Source organism: Crocuta crocuta, unplaced genomic scaffold, assembly GCF_008692635.1.
Source record: "Crocuta crocuta isolate KB4526 unplaced genomic scaffold, BGI_CrCroc_1.0 scaffold27, whole genome shotgun sequence".
NCBI lineage: Eukaryota > Metazoa > Chordata > Mammalia > Carnivora > Hyaenidae > Crocuta > Crocuta crocuta.
The window spans coordinates 3,543,724-3,563,378 of record NW_027532250.1 but is presented as its reverse complement, the minus strand read 5'-3'; the positions used below and the strand labels follow the sequence as shown (position 1 = coordinate 3,563,378).

Genomic DNA, 19,655 nt, shown 5'->3' with positions numbered 1-19,655 from the left:
TGGTTCTCAAAGGGCGGTCATGGGACCAGTAAGATCAGAACCATCTGGAAACTTGGTAGAAATACAAATTCCTGGTGGGTGGGGCCCAGGAATCTGCATCTGAGTGAGCCCTCCAGGTGATTCTTAGGCTTGCTGAAGTTGAACTGTTACCCCAGGACCAGGAAAGTCGAGGTAGAGCATATTTTCAAATATTCTTCTCATAGGAGAATAAGTAGGCAGAATCAGAAGGCGTACGTAGTTCAGGGAGCCAAATGGAGAATGTCAGTGGACATGGAGGGTCGTGTGAATAAGGCTGAGCGTTGAGTGGGATAAAGGAGGCATTGAGATTCTGGCTTTTTGGGGGAACACAGTTTTAACTTTTTCTCTCTTGAATTGTCCCTCTGACTCAACTTTGCCCACACTTTGTGCTTAAAATAGCTGTAGAAAATAAGTTGGTTTGTATATACGGAGTTAAACCGAGGGTTCCATGGGAACCTGAGCCAAAATCAAGCATCAGATGCTCAACCAACTGAGCCACCTAGGTGCCCCAATCATGCATTTTTTAATAGTCTGCATAGCACATACTACTATCTGATTTTATTGTTCTGATGACAGCTTACAGAGACATAATTCACATTATACAATACGATACACCCTTTCAGCTACACAATTTAATGGTTCCAGTATATTCACAGAGTTGTATCCATCACTACAATCAAATCCAGAATATTTTCATCACCCCAAAAGGAAGCCCATCTCCTTTAGCCAACACCTGCCCAGCCATAGGCAACCACTAATTTACTTTCTCTTTCTCTCTGGATTTACCTGTTCTGGACATTTCACATAAATGAACTCATACAGTATACAGTCTTTTGCAACTGGCTTCACTCAGTGGGCATCCTGTTTTCAGATTCATCCATGTGGTAGCAGGTATAAGGACCCCATTCCTTTTCATGGCAGTCTGATTGTTTTTTATGTGTTTCATTTCTTTATCTCATTAAAAGGGAAGTTCTGTGAGAAAGGACACCTTGAGGCTCAAACAAGAAGAGGGTGTGTCCCATATCACGTGGTCCCTATGGGACACAGCTTGAACTGGAGCACAGTCCCTGACTCCATCTGTGGCCATTTGCTGTTCCCAGCAACACAGTGCTTTTGCGTCTTCGAAACCCAGTCAGCCTCCACTATTGATGGGTTGAGTCAGCACTCACTTAGGCTGGGTGAGGGAGAGACCTCTGGACATCCCTGCTGTTGAGGGAGAAAGTTCGAGTGTTAAAGTACAAGAAGGCATTTGCTTGACTTTCCCGAAGCCTATCTTTCTTCCCTGGTGGGACCTAGAGCTAACACTGCTAGTAGAATGAATACATGTGTTGAGCTGAACTCCCCTGCTACTGGGCTGTCCTGGCCAATTGTGCATCTGTGCATAGGCAAAGTGGAAAGAAGCTGAGTCTTATTACCACGTCCCCCATAGCCAGTGAAAGGCGTGTTAATTTAACCTGGACCTAGGGCTTCAGCATGAATCCAGCCTTGGGCTAATGGTGCTTCTCATTGACTGGATTGATTAGGATTGATTTCTGAAAACTATTCCCTATTACCTGGGCAAAAGTGGGGCTCGTTCATCCATCCATCCATCCATCCATCCATCCATCCATCCATCATCAATTCTGTATTTGTGAAGCTGCAGGAGGCCTTAGTGAGATGTTAGGGATATGTAGCTAAAATATTTACTCACCACTTTCCATGAGTTCATGGTCTACAGTAGCGGTGAGGTAGTCAAGCAGCTATCAACAAAACAATGAAATGCTAGAAATAAGAACAGAGCATGAGATGTCTGCAAGGAGCCCTTCAGGTCATGAGGAAATGATGAGGGGCCCTGAGCTGACTCGTGACAGGAAGGTAGGCATGCAGCAGATGAGAGAATTGAAGTAATGAGGCACACACATCACACACAGCCTGTTTGTACTCCGAGTTTGGCTGGCGGGCCCTTCTTTTACACTTATGGGTTGGACTCACTCATGTGCTGGCAAAGTGTGTACACAAAACTGGGAATTTGATTTTAGTGTGTCTCTCAAGTGGATGTAACAGTCCCAAATAATCCCAGCTCATAGGGGATAGTAAAATAATCAGGAAGTGATGAGTTTTCAATAATACCTGTGTTATTACTCGAATAACATGTATACAATTGTATATATGATTTATATATCATTTATTTCACTGTAGGTTATGTAATGTAATTTTTATTGATGGCTGTATTTAACAGCCGGCTCACAAAATGCCTGAAAATGCAAGACTTGGCTTTTGCAAGCTGGTTTGAGCCGGCTCTACCGCTTTATTGATTGGACTCATTCTTTTACTCTACGAGTGTTTACCGAGCATCTGCTATTTACCAGGCCCTGTTCTGAGAGCTGAGACTACATCAGTGAGCAAAACAAATGACAAAATTCTCTTCTGGTTCTAAAATTCTGGGTTTTGGCCACTGATCTTTTTTTTTTTTTTTTGAAGTTTATTTATTTTGAGAGAGAGAAAGTGGGGGAGGAGCATAGAGAGAGGAAGAGAGAGAATCCAAAGCAGGTTCTGCACTGTCTGCGCACGCAGAGCCTGATGCGGGGCTCAATCCCATGACTGTGAGATCATGACCTGAGCCCAAATCAGGAGTCAGATGCTTAACTGACTGAGCCACCCAGGCGTCCCCAGCCACTGATCTTCTAACAAGTGTTGGGTACATACTCACTCTGCCTTCTTCAAGCTGTACACAGGACTGCCTTGCACTGACCACCGTCATTGTTCCCTATGCATGGGGCATGTCATCCCCAGATCTGCTAGTGTGGCAGACACCCAGGCATCCTAAGAGTCTAACATTTTGAAGCCACAGCTAAGGATGCCTAGTCTGACCTCAAACATCCTGCAGCCCTTCTGCGGACTGAGGTAGTCTGGGAGATGTGCTAAGTATGCAGTGAATCTCAGTGACCCCAGGGGAGACTGCAGGGGGTGAGACTGTGTGGGTGGTGGCTCCCTTAGGGATTCCTCTCTGACTGCTTCCTGTGGGCACTGGCGCTGCTCAGAATTTTTTTTAATGTTTATTTTTGAGAGAGACAGAGTATGAGTGGGGGAGGAGTGGGGAGGGGCAGAGAGAAAGGGAGACACAGAATCTGAAGCAGGGTCTAGGCTCCAAGCTGTCAGCCGAGAGCACGATGCCAGGCTCGAACCCATGAACCGTGAGATCATGACCTGAGCTGAAGTCAGACGCTTAACTGACTGAGCCACCCAGGCGTCCCTACCTGCTGCTCTGATTTTTATGCCCCTCTCTTTTCTTTCCCTGATGGCCTCTGTCTTGGCCTTTATTGTACTGTCTTGGACAAACGCTCCTTGAGGTTATAGACGGTGCCTCAAAGTCAACAAGTATTTGATGACAAGCTGAATAAATGTACTTTCCATTTATTGATCAGGTGACCAAACCTTATAAGCTCATCATCTCTGGAAAAATCAGACAAACGTTTATGAGCACATGTAAAGACTGTTCCCCACTTGGCAACCATGGTTTTAAGAGGCAGCTGGAATTTACCTAACCTTGAACTTGAATAAGCACAGAGAACAAATAGGTGCCTGTCAGGAGGTCCTGAGAGACGGAGGTTCAGGGCCTGGGAAGCAGGAACCTGCTGCCACCTTGCTGTGTGAGCTTGGGGCTTAGTTTTTTGGCTGTTTTCACAGACTGGGTGAGATATTCCTGTGCTTTAATGTTCTGTGATTGCATTAAATTTTCCTCATAGTTGCACTATGCAAAATGGATGGATGATTTGGATAATTTTTCTGTTTTTGTTTTTTTTTAAATAGAGTTCAAGGTTACCTATTTAGTGGAAAGGTGAGGACAAGACCCTCAGATACGGGATGTGGTTCTACTTAAAGCACCATTTCTGTATTCACAGTGAGCTCAGGTGCATTTGAGAAATTGGAGAATGATTCATTCTAATATCAAAGCGTGTTGGTGCAAAAAAACATTTTTTTTTCCAGGCAAGGGAAGCCCAGAATAGCAGGAGTGGCATTATAACCTTTAGTGGGAAGGGAAAAAGCCCTCAGTAAACTACTGCATAGATAAGGCCTCTACCACCTACAATGTAAGAAGATAAGAAATGAGCAGAGGCTGGACCCCTGCGGGCTCAGTCAGTTAGGCCTCTGACTCTTGGTTTCGGCTCAGGTCATGATCTCACCGTTCTGGGTTTGAGTCCTACATCAGCCTCTGTGCTGTCAGTGTGGAGCCTGCTTGGGATTCTCTCTCTCTTTCTCTCTCTCTCTCTTCCCTTCCCCTGTTCATGCTCTCTTGCTCTCTCTCTCTCAAAATAAATAAGCATTTAAAAAAAAGAAAGAAAGAAAGAAGTGAGCAGAGGCACCAGAGGCTCCAGGCAGAGAGGTGCATCCCCACCTTCCCCAGCTCTTGTTCACGTGGCCACACGTCCAGCCACGTCCACCTTTTGGGAGGAGCCTATGTTCCGTCTTCATAGCCTGGACTTCTGAAGCCAGCAGCATTTCTTACCAAATGTTTTTCCATGTTTCTTTAATAACCCCTGCACAGCCTCCAGCCTCCAAGCTGCCCCTGGGAGCCGCGAGGACTCTGGTTTGAAAATGGCCGAACGTCCCGAAGGATCTTCCCCTAAACTGATTTTCCCAACAGTTTTGCAGATCAGGAGGTTTTTCCAGAAATATCCATGTTACGCAATAACAGAAATAGCTATCCTTTAAATTTTTGTGGTTTGGGGTAATTTTTATTTTTTACTTCTTAACTGTAAAACGACTATGATTTTTATAAAAGAAAAAAAACTATATAAAAGTTTGAAAAAGAAAAAGGAGGAGGGGAAGAATACAATCTTTCTCTCCAGATAACCTACATGACCCGATTTTAACTGCTCCAAAGACGTAGTGTTACTCTCCACTTCCACCTGCGGTATATTCACGCCCTCTGGCACTGGGTGTTGAGGTCAAGGCTCAGAGTACCTAAAGCAGCAATAAAGAATGAGGGCGGGAACTTTCCTGATAGACATCTCATCCAACGGCTTAAAGGGTTGCATTGTTAAATAACACTGTTTTCATCTTTTTTTTTCTCCAAAGACCATGAAAATGCCCCTTTCATAAACTATGGTCATCTTTCAAAGGGTTGAGGAAGAAATAGAAAGCCCAGCTTTGTAATGTTCTCTAGAAAACAAGAGTTTGGTGTTATTGCCTTCTTGTTCCTAGATAAGCTTTCTAAAAATACAGGCAAATCATGCCGGCCTGCAGAGATACATTCACAGTACTGGAGTGACCAATTTGAAGTGATGGCATTTTCCCAAATGTTTCCTTTGTATTAAATTTTTTAGAATATCAACTATAATCACTTTTTATTAAGAAAAATCCATGGGGTGCCTGTGTGGCTCAGTTGGTTGAGCGTCCGACTTCAGCTTAGGTCATGATCTCATGGTTCATGGGTTCAAGCCCCGTGTCGGGCTCTGTGCTGACAGCTCAGAGCCTGGAGCCTGTTTAGGATTCTGTGACTCCCTCTCTCTGTGACCCTCCCCTGTTCACGCTGTCTCTGTCTCTCTCAGAAATAAATAAAACACATTAAAATTTGTTTTGAAAAAAAAGAAAAAGAAAAATCCAGGAATCAGTACCTTGGAAAGCCACGTCTTTTCCTCCTTTTGTTTATTTATATTTACATTCTGCGTAAATGAGGTTCAATGTCACTGGAAGTCACTTCTCAATCGATTTCTTCTTTTTGGCTTTTGCTCGTAAGCTATGAGACCTCCATGTGTACAGAAATAGAGAAACAACCGCACTAGAACTTCTCTATTAGCTTTGTTCTCGGCTTTTTGCCCTTTTGATGTAACAGGATATGTTTAGGAAAAAATGTACCCATGAAACCTGGTGCTATCTAATTCTACCTGGGGACACATTTTGCTAATTATCCTATTGTGACAGGACTGAGAATTCAATCCATTGCATGTAAATGCAACACATATAAATTAAATTATCTTGGGAATAAGTGGTGATCATCTTTTCTTCAAGTTTAATCTCATCAACTACAATGAGTTTTGTTCTCTGAGGTATGAAGCCTCATATTGTTTTGGCCTCACTGAAAGAGATGGACAGATATTAGGCTTGGATGCACCGTGCTGATCAGGTGTGCAGAATGGAGAGTTTTCTTTAAAAAAAGTCTTTAGGGGTGCCTGAGTGGCTCAGCCGGTTAAGCGTTTGTTTTTTTTTTTTTTAATGTTTATTTACTTTTGAGAAAGAGAGAGAGAACTTGAGCAGGGGAAGGGCAGAGAGAATGACACACACAGAATCCAAAGCAGGCTCCAGGCTCCAAGCTGTCAGCACAGAGCCCGATGGTGGGGCTCAAACTCACAACCAAACCATGAGATCATGACCTGAGCCAAAGCTGGGCACTTAACTGACTGAGCCACCAAGGCATCTGACTCTTGATTTTAGCTCAGGTCATGATCTCACAGTTTGTGAGTTTAAGCCCCGTGCTGGGTTCTGCACTGATAGTGTGGATCCCGCTTAGGATTCTGTCTTTCTCTCCCTCTCTCTTCCCCTCCCCTGCTTGAGCTCTCTCTCTCTCTCTCTCAAAATAAATACGCTAAAAAAATTTTTTTCAAAAATCTTTAAATGGACCTTGCAATTCATAATAATACTAATGCCCTCCATTTTTTCCTGTGCCTAGTTTGTGCTAGGAAAGTGCTGAGCAGGTCCTGAATGCTCTCTCCTACAACGCAAGTGACAGGCATTTAACAAAACTGCTTCTCATCGGAGCAATTAAAAGAACATTCCACTAGAATACAATGGTCTGCAACTCTCTGTTTCCTTAATGGTGCAATGTGTACACGCTTCCTTTTTAGTTGAGGTCCATCTCCCTTCCCCTGGTGCCCAGCTGTCTAGTGTGCAGTCATGTCTCCGTGCCCGTCACCGGGTCCCCAGTGATGGAGACCCAAGCTGCCCCCAGTTTTCTGTGCTTGCAGCCCTGTCCCACAGTGTACCTTGTGCAACTCTGTGTATTTCTGGGCACCTTTATAAGACTGAGGTGGGTTGTTTGATATCCAGGCAACTGCAGGGGATCAAACCTCACAAATAGTCACTTCTCCCATTAACGNTACACGCTTCCTTTTTAGTTGAGGTCCATCTCCCTTCCCCTGGTGCCCAGCTGTCTAGTGTGCAGTCATGTCTCCGTGCCCGTCACCGGGTCCCCAGTGATGGAGACCCAAGCTGCCCCCAGTTTTCTGTGCTTGCAGCCCTGTCCCACAGTGTACCTTGTGCAACTCTGTGTATTTCTGGGCACCTTTATAAGACAGGTGGGTTGTTTGATATCCAGGCAACTGCAGGGAATCAAACCTCACAAATAGTCACTTCTCCCATTAACATGTAATAAAACCATACCTGATTGCCTTGAGACCCGGGCTGAGATGAGAGGGTGGCCGAGGACTGGCTCCCTCACATTCCTGCGCTGCCGGCTTATTGTTCCCGTGTCCCTGTTCTTGTACGTCACTCCTGCCCGTCCATCTAGGCCGCCTTCTCTCTGAAACTTCCCGTGTAAGGTCGGTTTCCTCCGTATGTCAGACAGGCCACCGATGACTCCCCAGGACCTGGGCCAAGAGCCTGGCATCCCCTCTCCTCCCTCGGTATCTGGAGCAAGAATCAGGTGCTTGGAAGAGCAGGCAGCATTTTGTTCTGATGCTGGTGACAGAATACCGAATTCAAATCGGCTTAAACTGAAAAGAGATAATTGGCTCCTATCACTGAGAAGTCCAGGGCTGGTTTTCAGGTTCACGTGGGATCCAAGGTCACCCCTTTTTCTTGGCTGTCTTCCTGTAAACCAGTTCATTGACTGGCACACTCGCTGTTATTCTAAGACAGGCTCTTGTCCCCTGTCCTGTGCTCAGCAACCTCCCAAGGAAGCCATCGTTCAATGCAACATGCATTTTATCGTCAATCTACTATCTGCCAGGAAACATTCAGACCCGGGGGAGAAAGCCATGGACAAAACAGGCAAAACCCCTTGGCTTACCTCTACTGATGCTCTCTTTGCAAAAGTGCTAATAAATGTTCCCAGGGGTTATGTCTTCTTGTCCTGGCTTGGGTCACCACACCACCCCTAGAATCAATGGTGAGGTCTCCTCCCTGCAACTAGATGGATTGAGCTGAGTTGGAGGGAGGTTCCCCGGAGGGAAAGCGACACACTGTGGCCAGCAGGGTGAAGAAGGGATGCTGTCCAGTAAGCAGAAACAACAGCCGTCACCCCCACTGGGAAGCACCCACGGATTTGCACACCAGCTGTCCATGGTGCTGACCACGAGCTCTCCAGGTCTCTGTCCGGTGTTTTCCAGCCCCAGGGTTGCTGACGCTCCACTTTCTTCTCTTGGCTGCAGCTCCAGATGAAGATGAGCGAGCGGGCCGCCTCGCTGAGCACCATGGTGCCCCTGCCCCGCAGCGCCTACTGGCAGCACATCACGCGTCAGCACAGCGCGGGGCAGCTCTGCCGCCTGCAAGGTAAGCACAGGGCCATGTGCAGGGGGCCCGCACAGGCTGGCTGTCCCCTTCCCGCCGGAGCCCCCACTGGGGCCTCATTGCCGGGCACGTACTCTATCAGAGTGTGAGGGGCAAATTGTTTCAAGTGCAGATTCTTGGGTCCTCAACTCCAGAGGTCCTAGATGTCAAGGAATCTGCACTTCTGTCAAACACCTGCACAGGGTCTGGGCCAGAGGGCTGCAGTCCACGCTTCGAGAAATAGTCTAGTGCACTTAGCGCTAGCAGCATCAGCATCACTTAGGAACTTGCTGGCATGCAGATTTGCAGGCTTCTTCCGGGACCTACGGAATCTGGAACCGTGAGGTCGGGGCCCAGCCAGCCATCCGTATGTCATCAAGGCCTCCAGGTGATTCTTGTGAAGGCCCAAACTTTGGAACCATGTGCTGCTGGAAAGGAATGCATGGGGCTGGGATCCTGGGTTCTGGTTCTGCTCAGACTCTAAGCAGATCCTAGGAAGTCTGTCTTCCAGAAAGTGGTCTCAGAAGCAGTATACAGAATAACCCATGTGGGGACTGTAGGGACAATTAGAAAAAAAGCAGGCATTGCTTATCTTTTCAAATATTGCCTTTATTTTTCATAGTGTGTAAGAATAGCTTATGCATATGTAACTTTTTAAGTTTATTTAATTTGAGAGAGAGAGAGAGAGAAACAGTAGGGAAGGGGCAGAAAGAGGGGAATAGAGAATCTGAAGCAGGCTCTGTGCTGACAGGGCTCGAACTCACAAACCATGAGATCATGACCTAAGCCGAAGTCGGACATTTAACCAACTGAGCCACCCAGAGGCCCCCTCGTATGTAACTTATAAAAAGTAAACAGGCCTGTGGGGGGGGATCCGTGCTGAAGAACTTTCCATGATGAGCTGGAAGATCCCAGAACTTTAAAGGGCATGTGCTTGACCACCCCTAGTTCATGTGCAGAAATGAGCTGCATAAATGAATATAAGGATGACTTATTGACCAGAGCCGTAAGTGGCGCTGCCTGTTCCCTCATCACTCAGCCTTCCTGTCAGCCCTTCACGTGGCCACATCCCGAGTGGCTGTGTGAGTGACCCTGCCCGTGAGTAACCAATAATCATGCTCCAGGACGTGCCCACAGAGAGAGAGTTGGGTTAGATCAGGTTGTTAGAAAGACCACTTGTCCCCATGTCATGTTCAGAAATTTTGCAATATTGGAATTGCATTATGAGCATTTTTCTCTCTTGCACACCCCTTGTACTATTACTCAATTTTATGTCATCTCTTCTACTTAAATAGATTTACTTTTGTGAAGAAAATTGTATTTCACTGCCTTTATGCTATTATAGCAACTGGCCATCTATATTTTAATATACAGAAGATAAATAGTAATTGTTGACAGCTTAAAAGGAGTATGCATAACATAAATTCACACATTGCTATCAAATTGCTTTGTAACTTGACTTTCTAACTTTACCAAGATCATCTTTACCAAAAAAGGTTGTCTTTTTGGATTCTGCGTGTCTGGAATGTATAACAGAGTTGAGAACCAAAGTGATAGAGGCTTCGTAGGGAGGAAATTGATTGGTGGCCTTAGATCTTTGAGAAGTTTGCATCAAAGTTGATGTATCTCAGGATTTCCCTAGATTAGTGTGTTTGCAAAGATGCACTGAGAGTGAGGATGTTCTGAACGCTGGGGATATGTTGAGGTTTTAGTATTTATTAGTGAACATCCCAGAGCATGCTCACATTACCACCCTTAACTAGTCTAACTATCCTTAACCAAAATGAGTAGTCATTCGTCAGAAACGATGAAGCCCAAGGGTCTTATCAGGACCCCAATTGTGTAATAATACTTTAAGACTTCTTTTTAGGTTAAAAGAGGATGTTGTAGATACTGTTACACACTGTTTGTATGCTCTTAAAATATTCCTGAGTATTCTGACAATGTGTACATCTGGTTACTCTGAAGAAAATAGCTCTATTTCAAGGATACAGACACATTTTTTTCGACAACAAAATTTGTCGAATTTTGTAAATTTTGTAAAGTAAAAAACAAAATTTACTTGTATGCAAAAAGCCCATATTATCGCTGGAGGTCCATACATCCACTGTTCACGGGTCTGGGATGATAGTCAAAGATGAGTAATCCACTAATTCCAAAATAATAGTGGTGATAATGTTACTTCTGGAAATAGAGCAGCATAATACAAAGCATCACAGCAAAGAAAGAAATTTGCATTCTTTGAGAAGTTCCCATTACTTTGTATCAAAAGTAGCATGCTGCAGATCCAGCAGCTCATCAAAATTAAACTTGGGTTTATTCCCTTTATTATTAATTATCCCTATCATCCATCACCCAGAAGTAATGAGGTATCATTGTAAGCTTAGGTTCAAGTTTCTTGGTTTATTTTTTCAAGGGAACCCAGTAATAGTAGTTACAAAACAGTAATTTGAAAATAGTGATGATTTGGTTTCTAATGAAAGCGACACCGATCAGAATGAGAATGAATACCACAGATTTTCTCCCCCACATGATGGGTTATCAAACTTTGTAATGATAATCTATAGGACTTTGAAGATGATTGTCTTCTCGGCTTTGAAGATGATTGTTAAAACTTCTGTTGTCTGCTTTTGGTCACGTAGTATGATCTTCATTGAACACACATTTCCATTTGAGTTCTTACGGTTTTCCTGTTTTGCAGAGTTGGTAAAATATCCTAGTATCTTATGTTATATGTATGCATAAAAGTGGCTTTGTAACTGCTTCAAAATTATTTATTTTTTTGGCTTTAAGTTTTTGTAACAGTTATTTTCACAGACTATTTGCTTTCACATACCTCTGTTTCATGTGTTTTCTTTTGATACGTAATTTGCACCAATGTTTACTGAGAGATTTCTTCACCTGCATGTTCTGTGTCCGTCTGTCTATTTTAGCTTATGGATTGCTTTTGAGTCACCAGTACTCACTGAAATGCAATCCCAATCTATGGTCTGTGTGTAGTGTGGGACTCAGTTTACCAGTAATTTGTTACCTTACTTTTTTTTTTTCTCAGACTACCTAAAATTGGTCTTGTTTATCCAAGGTGGTCACTTACATGACAAATAGGATAAGTTCATCTATTGTTTCATTTCTTCCTTCCCTTTCCCCACCCCCGGATTAATGCTGAAACTGGAAAAAATTAATGACATCATTACCCTGTTACCTGAGGTTACATGGCACATCATTTCCTCTTGGTTTGGTTATTCTTATGAGTTGGGATTCCCCTGGACAGCTCATTTGTCTGGGCTTATTTCAAGATGACTTCCTGTGGTCTGGAGGTTAATCTCGGAAAGCATATAGACCCTTATGGGGGAATTTGTCCATCTGGTTTGAGAACTTGCTAAATTCCTCTCCGAATTTAGTCCTGCAGAGCCACCTGCTGGTTGGTTTTGGAATTATTATCTTACCATAACTGCCTTAAGCAGAGAAAAGGTGCTGACTTTGACACATGACACATGTCACATGCTGGGCATATGAAGTCATATTTAATCCACTATCACTCCTTCTCCTGCCCCATTTTTAATTTTCATATAGAAATTCCCTTCTAGGGTTGAGCATATACAGAAGCAACATGTAAAAGATGTATCACGAAAACTGGAAGAAATTTATGAAAGAGAAGCATTTATGAGTCCTGTATTCTCAGGACTCTTTCAGGACTGTGTCATATAAAATAACCACAGAGTGGTGTTTTCCCAGTTGTGTTCTGTGGAGTACTAACCCGGGTAGAGATGGCCCTTTCCCAAAATAGTGCTGTGGTCCAGTAAGTTTGGGGGAGATGCTACATGTTCAGTTAAATTCTCCTTCTTAGAGATTAAGAATGCCAGTCACTATTTTCACAATTTTGAGATGTCCCGTCATAAACAATCCGTTTAATCTTGTTGAAAGCAGCGCTCGGCAAACTTATTTGAACATGAAACCTCTTCCCTCCTTTTTTTACGTAAACAAGCACTAAGGTACCACTGGTGAAGTGCTAAATTCGTTCCTCACAAGGCAGATAAGACAAACTGAGTGTTTTTTAGAAAGATACCCTTTCTTGAAGACCTGCTGTATGCCAGGCTTTGCCCCTAAGTTCTTGCCATGCATGATCTCACTTAGTCCTTAAAATAACCCTGTGAGAGTATATTATTTTCATTAGCAACTAAGCAACTGAGAATTTGAAGGGTTAGTAGTGTGTCCAAGGTCACCTAACTGGTAAGTGAGGTCTTTATTTCTCTATTCATTCATCCACGAACTCTCATTCAGTCGGTGAATGTTCTTGAGCATCAGCTTTATGCCAAGCACTATGTTAAGTGGTGGGGGGGACACACAGGCTGCTAGACAGGCATGCTCCTGCCCTCCCAAAGCTTAAAGTCTAACAGACTCACAGGCAGGAATTACACAAATGTATTTAATATCAAATTTGGTCACATTGAAAAGGTAGTGTTATTTGTGATGGAGAGTGGTGAAGCAGAGTTGTTGGTCTGGGAAGGATCAGAAGACAAAAGGGGCTTCTTTAGGTGGGGTGGGCACAGGAGCCTGCAGCATTTATGTCGAGACTTGCACTCTGCGGAGAAGCAGCCATTCTGGGATCCAAGGAAAAGATTCTCCAAAGGGAGCTCAGCAAGTGCAAAGGTCCCGAGACAGAAATGGGCCGGGGCAAAGACCAAAACGGAAGCAGTGTGGCTGGTGCCTGAGCAGTGATAGGAGACAGCGGGTGCGTCAGCTTCAGTGGGTGCCCTTCACAACCATCACCTCCTTCTCAAAGTTATCGTCTCAGGAATCCTTACCCTTACTCCAAGGGTGCTCCATTACTCAATATTTCCTGAATCCTTCTGTTGCTATTGCCTTGAATGAGAGCATCACGTGTTTAAAACCAAGAAGAAAATAGGCGTGCACGTCATTAATCAGATTTGACTTTAGGTTACTTTAGGAAATCAAAGATTGGCACCCAGTGTTTGTGTCACACTCTCCGGGGCAACCAGCATGTTGCCTCGTCTGGTTCTCCCAGCAATGGTTTGATTTGGCAAGAGCCAGATGGAGGACTGTGTTCTCCATTTCAGTGCATGCGGAACCTGAGACCCTTGGAGGTCAAGTACCTACTTAAGATGGCGTGGCTAGTGCAGGGAGGGACTGGAGTTAAAACTTTCTTTCTTTTTTCATATATTCTTACCCATGAGAAGAAATCCAGCCACCATAGCTGTTTCCAAGGCACACACCCTACAATGGAAACAGCCCCTCGAGACGATGGGTTCCAGCCCATGCGATTTACATATTTAAGGATGTCGGTTCCTAAAGCAAGTGGCTGCTTCAGAGAAGTCACCATTGTCTTTTTCAATCTTAATTCTAACATAGTCACATACATGGTATGCGCATCGGTTAAGAGAGAGTAGATTAAGATCTGAACAAATGTCCAAAGGTAACAAATAAATGAAGGTGTCAAACTCTCACATCTATCTGGGCCAGAGAGGCTGTACAAATAGTGGAACAGGGCACGGATGGGTGTGGTGTGGTCCCTGGGAAATCACAGGGACCCTGGGGCAGAAGATTGGAGCCGTGTGTTTTCCAGTTTTCCAGGAGAACAGGGAAATCAGCACCTTTATGGAAATTTTGAGTTTACTTAAATATTAGCCGTCAATTCCAAATGCGTTATGATGTGTGCAGGCCAGAGGACAGATCTGGGACCAGATGGGGTCTACAGGTCGGTACCAGCTCATGATCTTTGTGTGAACTGCAAAAAATGTGATTGAGTCACCTGTCTTTACGCTAAAAATAGCATTCACACCAAGCCAGAGTCAGTTCGCCAGCATGACAGAAACTGCAGGGGGTTTCACTGCAAGTTGACCCCAAGTGGACACTCATTCATTTTATTCACAAACCTTTGCAGTCTAAGGAGCCACAGATGAAGGTTCAGGAAGGGCTTTGTACTTGATTTGGGTTTTGCATTGATGCTGTTTGTACACGGTCTGCTTCCTTTGGGAATTTTTATCAGACTGTAACAAATACGTAACAGGATGTTCACCTGTAGTTCTCAAACTCATTGAGTAATCTCTGCACCCAGCATGGGGCTTGAACTCATGCCCCTGAGATCGAGAGTCAGATATTCTACCGACTGAGCCAGCCAGGTGCCCCTGTAGTATTCAAGCTCATTAACCCAGTTTGTGTGTGTTATATAGCATGTGTGGGTGCGTATGTGTGTGTGTGTGTGTGTGTGCGCACATGCGTGTGCATGTATGTGTATTGAAAAGAAAATAGAACTTGTGTTCAAAATGGTCAGCAGGTTGGAAGAAACAGTCTTTTGGGATTTGGGATATTTTAATATTCAAGCTGCTCTAATATTAACCACTGCGATTGTGTGCCAGTGGCTGTATAACTGCAGATTTCATGATGGTTCTGATTGGAGACTTACAAATATCCCAGTCCATGACTTCTTATGTCAGAAAAGTTCTTGACTGAGGTCTGATGGAGGTCGGGGCTGTTGGTGACAATGTGACAGTAATGTCACCACAAACCTTTTTGCTTGGCACAGTATTTGAAAACATCATTGTTTTAGGGGCGCCTGGGTGGCTCAGTCGGTTAAGCATCTGACTTTAGCTCAGGTCATGATCTCACGGTTTGTGGGTTTGAGCCCCAGTTCAGCTCGGCTGACAGCTCAGAGCCTGGAGTCTGCTTCGGATTCTGTGTCTCCCCCTCCGGTGGGGCGTGGGTGCTCCACGAGGCGCAGCCCTGTTGCTGTGTTACCTGGGCTGGACCCACACACGCTTGGTTACCAGGAATTCTCTACTCACTTGTGTGGGGTTTGCACTGCTCCTGCTTGAGAGCTTCTCCTAGCCAGCAGCGTGAATTTCCCAGCTTGTGGTAAAATTTCCAGCCAGCAGATGGCAGTAAAGCCTCTTGTTTGTATAAAAAAACAACAACCAAGCCCTCTGTCCAGGGGGGATTGGCAAACCCGAGGTCTGCCAACCGGCCAAATCCAGTCTGCTGTCTGTTGTTGTTAACAGGGTTTTGCGGGACATCCGTGCGCATTCGTCGCATATTCACCGGGTCGCTTTTGTGCAACAGGCAGCAGACTTGAGTAGTTGCAGTGAGACTATACAGTCTGCAAAATCTGAAACACCTAGTATCTGGCCCCTTATGGAGAAAGCTGGCCACCCCTGTCTTAGGTCACAAAGGCTGCTGACGGTGGCCCTTAGAGCCGCCTTCTGACTGCTTCACTTTTCTTGGTTTGGAACCTAAACCTGAAATAATAAAGCATGTGTGGATTTTAGGGAGTCCTCCTTACAACAACATTCCCTAAGTCTAAGTATAATATTGTCTCATTTCTGGTCAGGTTTCCAGAGTGTCCTGGACAGATTTCATAGTCCTACGATTCCTTCTGATTTCCCTTAAATACCCTGAATATCGGGGTTGATGAAAAATTTTAAAAACTAAAGAGGAATATCACCGCTAGTGGTCTGAAGATAGCTCAGTGCAAAGACCACATGCAAATGATATGGTAATCATGTAGTCTCTCCTGACTCTCATTTGCATATCACTGTGAATGGCCTCTGGGGGAAAAAATTCCCATGTTGTATATTACTTGTTTCTGTTACGTACAAACTTGTTGCTAGCTAATTTGATTGGGGGGGGAGCTTTCTTGAAATGTAACTGCCGTTTTTAAATTCTTTTTTTTTTCCTTTTTTTGGAAAAGATGTCGCCAGCCCTCTGAAGCTTCATCGAACAGAGACTTTTCCCGCCTATCGATCTGAGCACTGACAGGAGCTGCCCAGAGTGGTTGTGGGATGCGCTTGGGATGTGTCCGCCGCCGCAGATCCCCCAGGCCGCAGGATGACAGCGAGGGAAACCACGAAGGAAAGAATCTGAAAGTCCCCGGCAAATTGTGTGGTTATTGGGAAACAGCAATGCAATATTTTGTCTTTTTCTTTCTTTTTTTTTTCTTTTTTAAAAACTCTTAGTGTGATTGAAACATGCTCTATAGATTTGGACTTTTTGTTCCCTCTTTTACAGCTGGACAGAAAGGAGTCAGTGCCGCAAGATGATTTTCTATGGTAGATACCGTCTCCTTTCCACTTCCTCTGAATCTATCCCTTTGTGGATCTTGTGATTTCCCTGCTGAGTGTTTCAGTTGTGTAACAGTCAGTACCGACAATAAAATGGCTCTTCATTATTTGTTATTTGTTGATACCGTATTCCTTAGTTACTAAAGTTATGGTTCTGGTTAACTACTGGAAGTTATTTTTTATTATATTACCAATACGTTAAATCAGTGCTTTGACTGACTCTTACCTATGTGGTTAAAGAATACCTTCAAAGGGCCCTTTAGTATTCTCTACCGGGTTATAATGTTGCTCTCACGTGATCTTCCTCCAATCACCCACCTCCCTTTTTTAAAATCCTTTGTTTTATTTGGAGTACCTTCATAAAACATTTTAAAATAAAAGAGCATTCTTCACCCCTATGTTCTTTGGATTCTGACTATCTGGTTTTCTCTTATATTTGCAGTATTTATGAAGGGATGTGAATATCTTCCTTAGGAGCCACGAGTGTGGTCTGGCATTGCATGTGATATCTTTGCAGCCATTTATACATTTGCCCACTCATTCGTGAAGCAGGTCTGTACTGAACATCTTCTACTTCCAGACACTGTGCTAGATAGATCCAGGGTCCAGGGATAAGGAGATGCAGGCCCTGTCACCAAGGACTCTTAAGTGCATAGGAGTATGACAAGGAAACAAAGTTGCAATTATAATACAGAGTGACATCTGCTAAATGGGTCCCCAGTGGTCCATGCGCCTCTGAAGAGGTGGTCACTCTGTTCCCCAGGCTTTCCCACCGGAAGCTGCCAGATGGGAATTAAATCCTGGGAGCTCCCAAGGCTGCAATGGCTCTGGTTGCATGGGAAGCGGGGATGTGTGGGTCTCGGTCACCCCTCTGTCGTCAGTAGTGTCCCTGATAACAGTGTAGGGCATCCGATTAAGTTTGATACACAGTGACTCATTTTTCAGTGTAAGTATATCCCAAACATTGCATGGAATGTAATTCTACTAAAAATGGTTCATTGTGTATCTTTGATTGAAATTTGCTGGGATGGTCTGTATTTTTTTTTTTGCTGATCTGGCAATCCTATTTCCCAGGCCCGAGAACTGGGCCTCACCCATAGCTCCTGCTTGAAAAATATGTGATGATTGACTGGGTAGTCAGTCGAATGAACTCCTATCTTGGGGATAGAATTCTTTCTACAAGGAGAGGCAAGTTAATATCGATTGTATACTTTCTCAGAGCTAGACCCTTCTAAAATTATTATTTTCCCCGGAAAATCCTATCTTGTATTTTCTAGGGAAAAAAGTGAATTTTACTCAACACCAAGCAAGGGCCAGAAAAAGATTCACTTTCATTTGTGCTCTGTCCAAAACGGGCATAATTTCCCAAAATGGAGATTGACCAATGAAACCCCAAAGGTTCTGCTAAAAATCTCAAGTTTCCCTAGCTAACTTCCCAGTTGGATCTGAGTTAGTTGGGATTTCCAGGGACACTGCTGGTTAGGACGTGCTTGTCTCCGAGGTGGAGAAAAACTGGGGGGAAGGAGGGGGAGATTTAGCTAAGAAGTAATTTGTGGATTAGGGACGCATACATGCCATAGTGCTTTGCTGGGATGCATCTGTCCTCTGTGCTGGGTGTAGCTGCTCTTCCCATTATGTTAGCTCATCTGCCTTCTCCCAGGTGGGTTCATAGTCATCTTTTAAAAATTTGGTTCACCACACACAGTTGATAATTTCCTCACCGTTTGTTGTCCTGACTCTAGCTGGCTCTCATTTTATTTTCCTTTTTTCCCAAAACTGCCTCATGAGAAGTTCTCCCTGGTTCCCAAGGCGCTGGCTGCCAATATGGGGGCTTAAGTTGAAAAAGGAGATAAAGGGAATGGAGTTAAGCAATTATAATTTTAATGAAGCCGAAGTTGCAGAAGCACTTCTAAAACTAATGAGTGTGTAAGGAAATGTTGCTGAATGTAGTTAACTACAAATCAGAACCTCCTTTAGGACTTAAAAAAAAATTTTTTTTTTCAGAGAAAGCATACAAGTGGGAGAGAGGGGCAGAGGGAGAGAGAGAGAATCTTAAACAGGCGCCACACTCAGTGTGGAGCCCCAAGTGGGACTTGATCCCACAACCTTGGGATCATGACCTGAACCAAAATCAAGAGGTGAACATTCGACTGACGAGCCAGCCAGGAGCCCCTAGGACCTTTTAAAAATGAAACATATTGACACAAAGAATAGAAAACAAAAGAGAAAAAAAGAAAAGAAAAGAAAAAAGAGAAGAAAAGAAAAAGAAAAAAAGAGTGAGCTCTATTAAGTTAGTTATCCTTATGGTTTTTATTTATTGTCAAGCACTGTTATTCTAAGTGTTTTACTTGTATCATCTTTTTGAATCCACACAACAGGTCCATGAGGTAACTATAATTTTGGTCCCCATTTTATAGATGGGGAAACTGAGGCTTAAGGAGTCTAAATCATCTAAATAATATGCCCAAGATCTTTTAGTGTTGCTAAAAGGTAAAGAGGCATGTTAAAATTTTCAAGTTTATTTGCAAAACAAAACATTTTTTCAACTTTATTTGAGCAAAATGTGTTTGAATCGGGCAGCACCAAACCAAAGGTGATTAGAATTGCTCCAGGGTCAGGAACCAGCAGAGGTTTGTTCCTTTGTTTGTTTGAGAGAGACAGAGACAGGGTACAAGGAGGGGAGGGGCAGAGAGAGAGACACCGAATCCATAGCAGCTCCAGGCTCTGAGCTCTCAGCACAGAGCCCGACGCAAGGCTTGAACTTGTGACCCACGAGATCATGACCTGAGCTGAAGTCAGACACATAACTGACTTAGCCACCCAGTCGCCCCCTCCCCCTCGAGAGGTTTTTACAGACAAAATGTGGAAGCAAAGCAAGGAAATTATTTGATTGACTCTAGCTTAAGCGGCTGTTTTATTTGAGAAAGCTGCTTGTGATCGGCTGTTCTTAACCATTTCCTTTTCTTGGAGTCCCATGCATTGACCTTGGCCTCCATTTGGTTTGCTTCCGTTTCCGTTTGCTTACGTAGGCCCCCAGGGTTCTAGCGCCATCCCCGTCCTTGCTTACTTACGTTAACAGCTACTAAATGGTTGACT

The 19,655-nt window shown here is 44.1% G+C and overlaps 1 protein-coding gene across 2 annotated transcripts in view; it reads left to right on the top strand.

Annotated features, from left to right (window-relative positions):
• DOK5 (docking protein 5) overlaps window positions 1-16,666 on the top strand; it is a 53,599-nt gene extending 36,933 nt beyond the window's left edge. For both annotated transcript variants that reach the window (XM_077778350.1, XM_077778351.1), the window contains exons 5-6: window positions 8,367-8,487; window positions 16,190-16,666. In XM_077778350.1, coding sequence (XP_077634476.1) covers window positions 8,367-8,487; window positions 16,190-16,254 — 186 coding nt within the window. In that variant the 3' untranslated portion in view covers window positions 16,255-16,666. The remainder of the gene's footprint in view (window positions 1-8,366; window positions 8,488-16,189) is intronic.
• The last annotated feature ends 2,989 nt before the right edge of the window (window positions 16,667-19,655 follow it).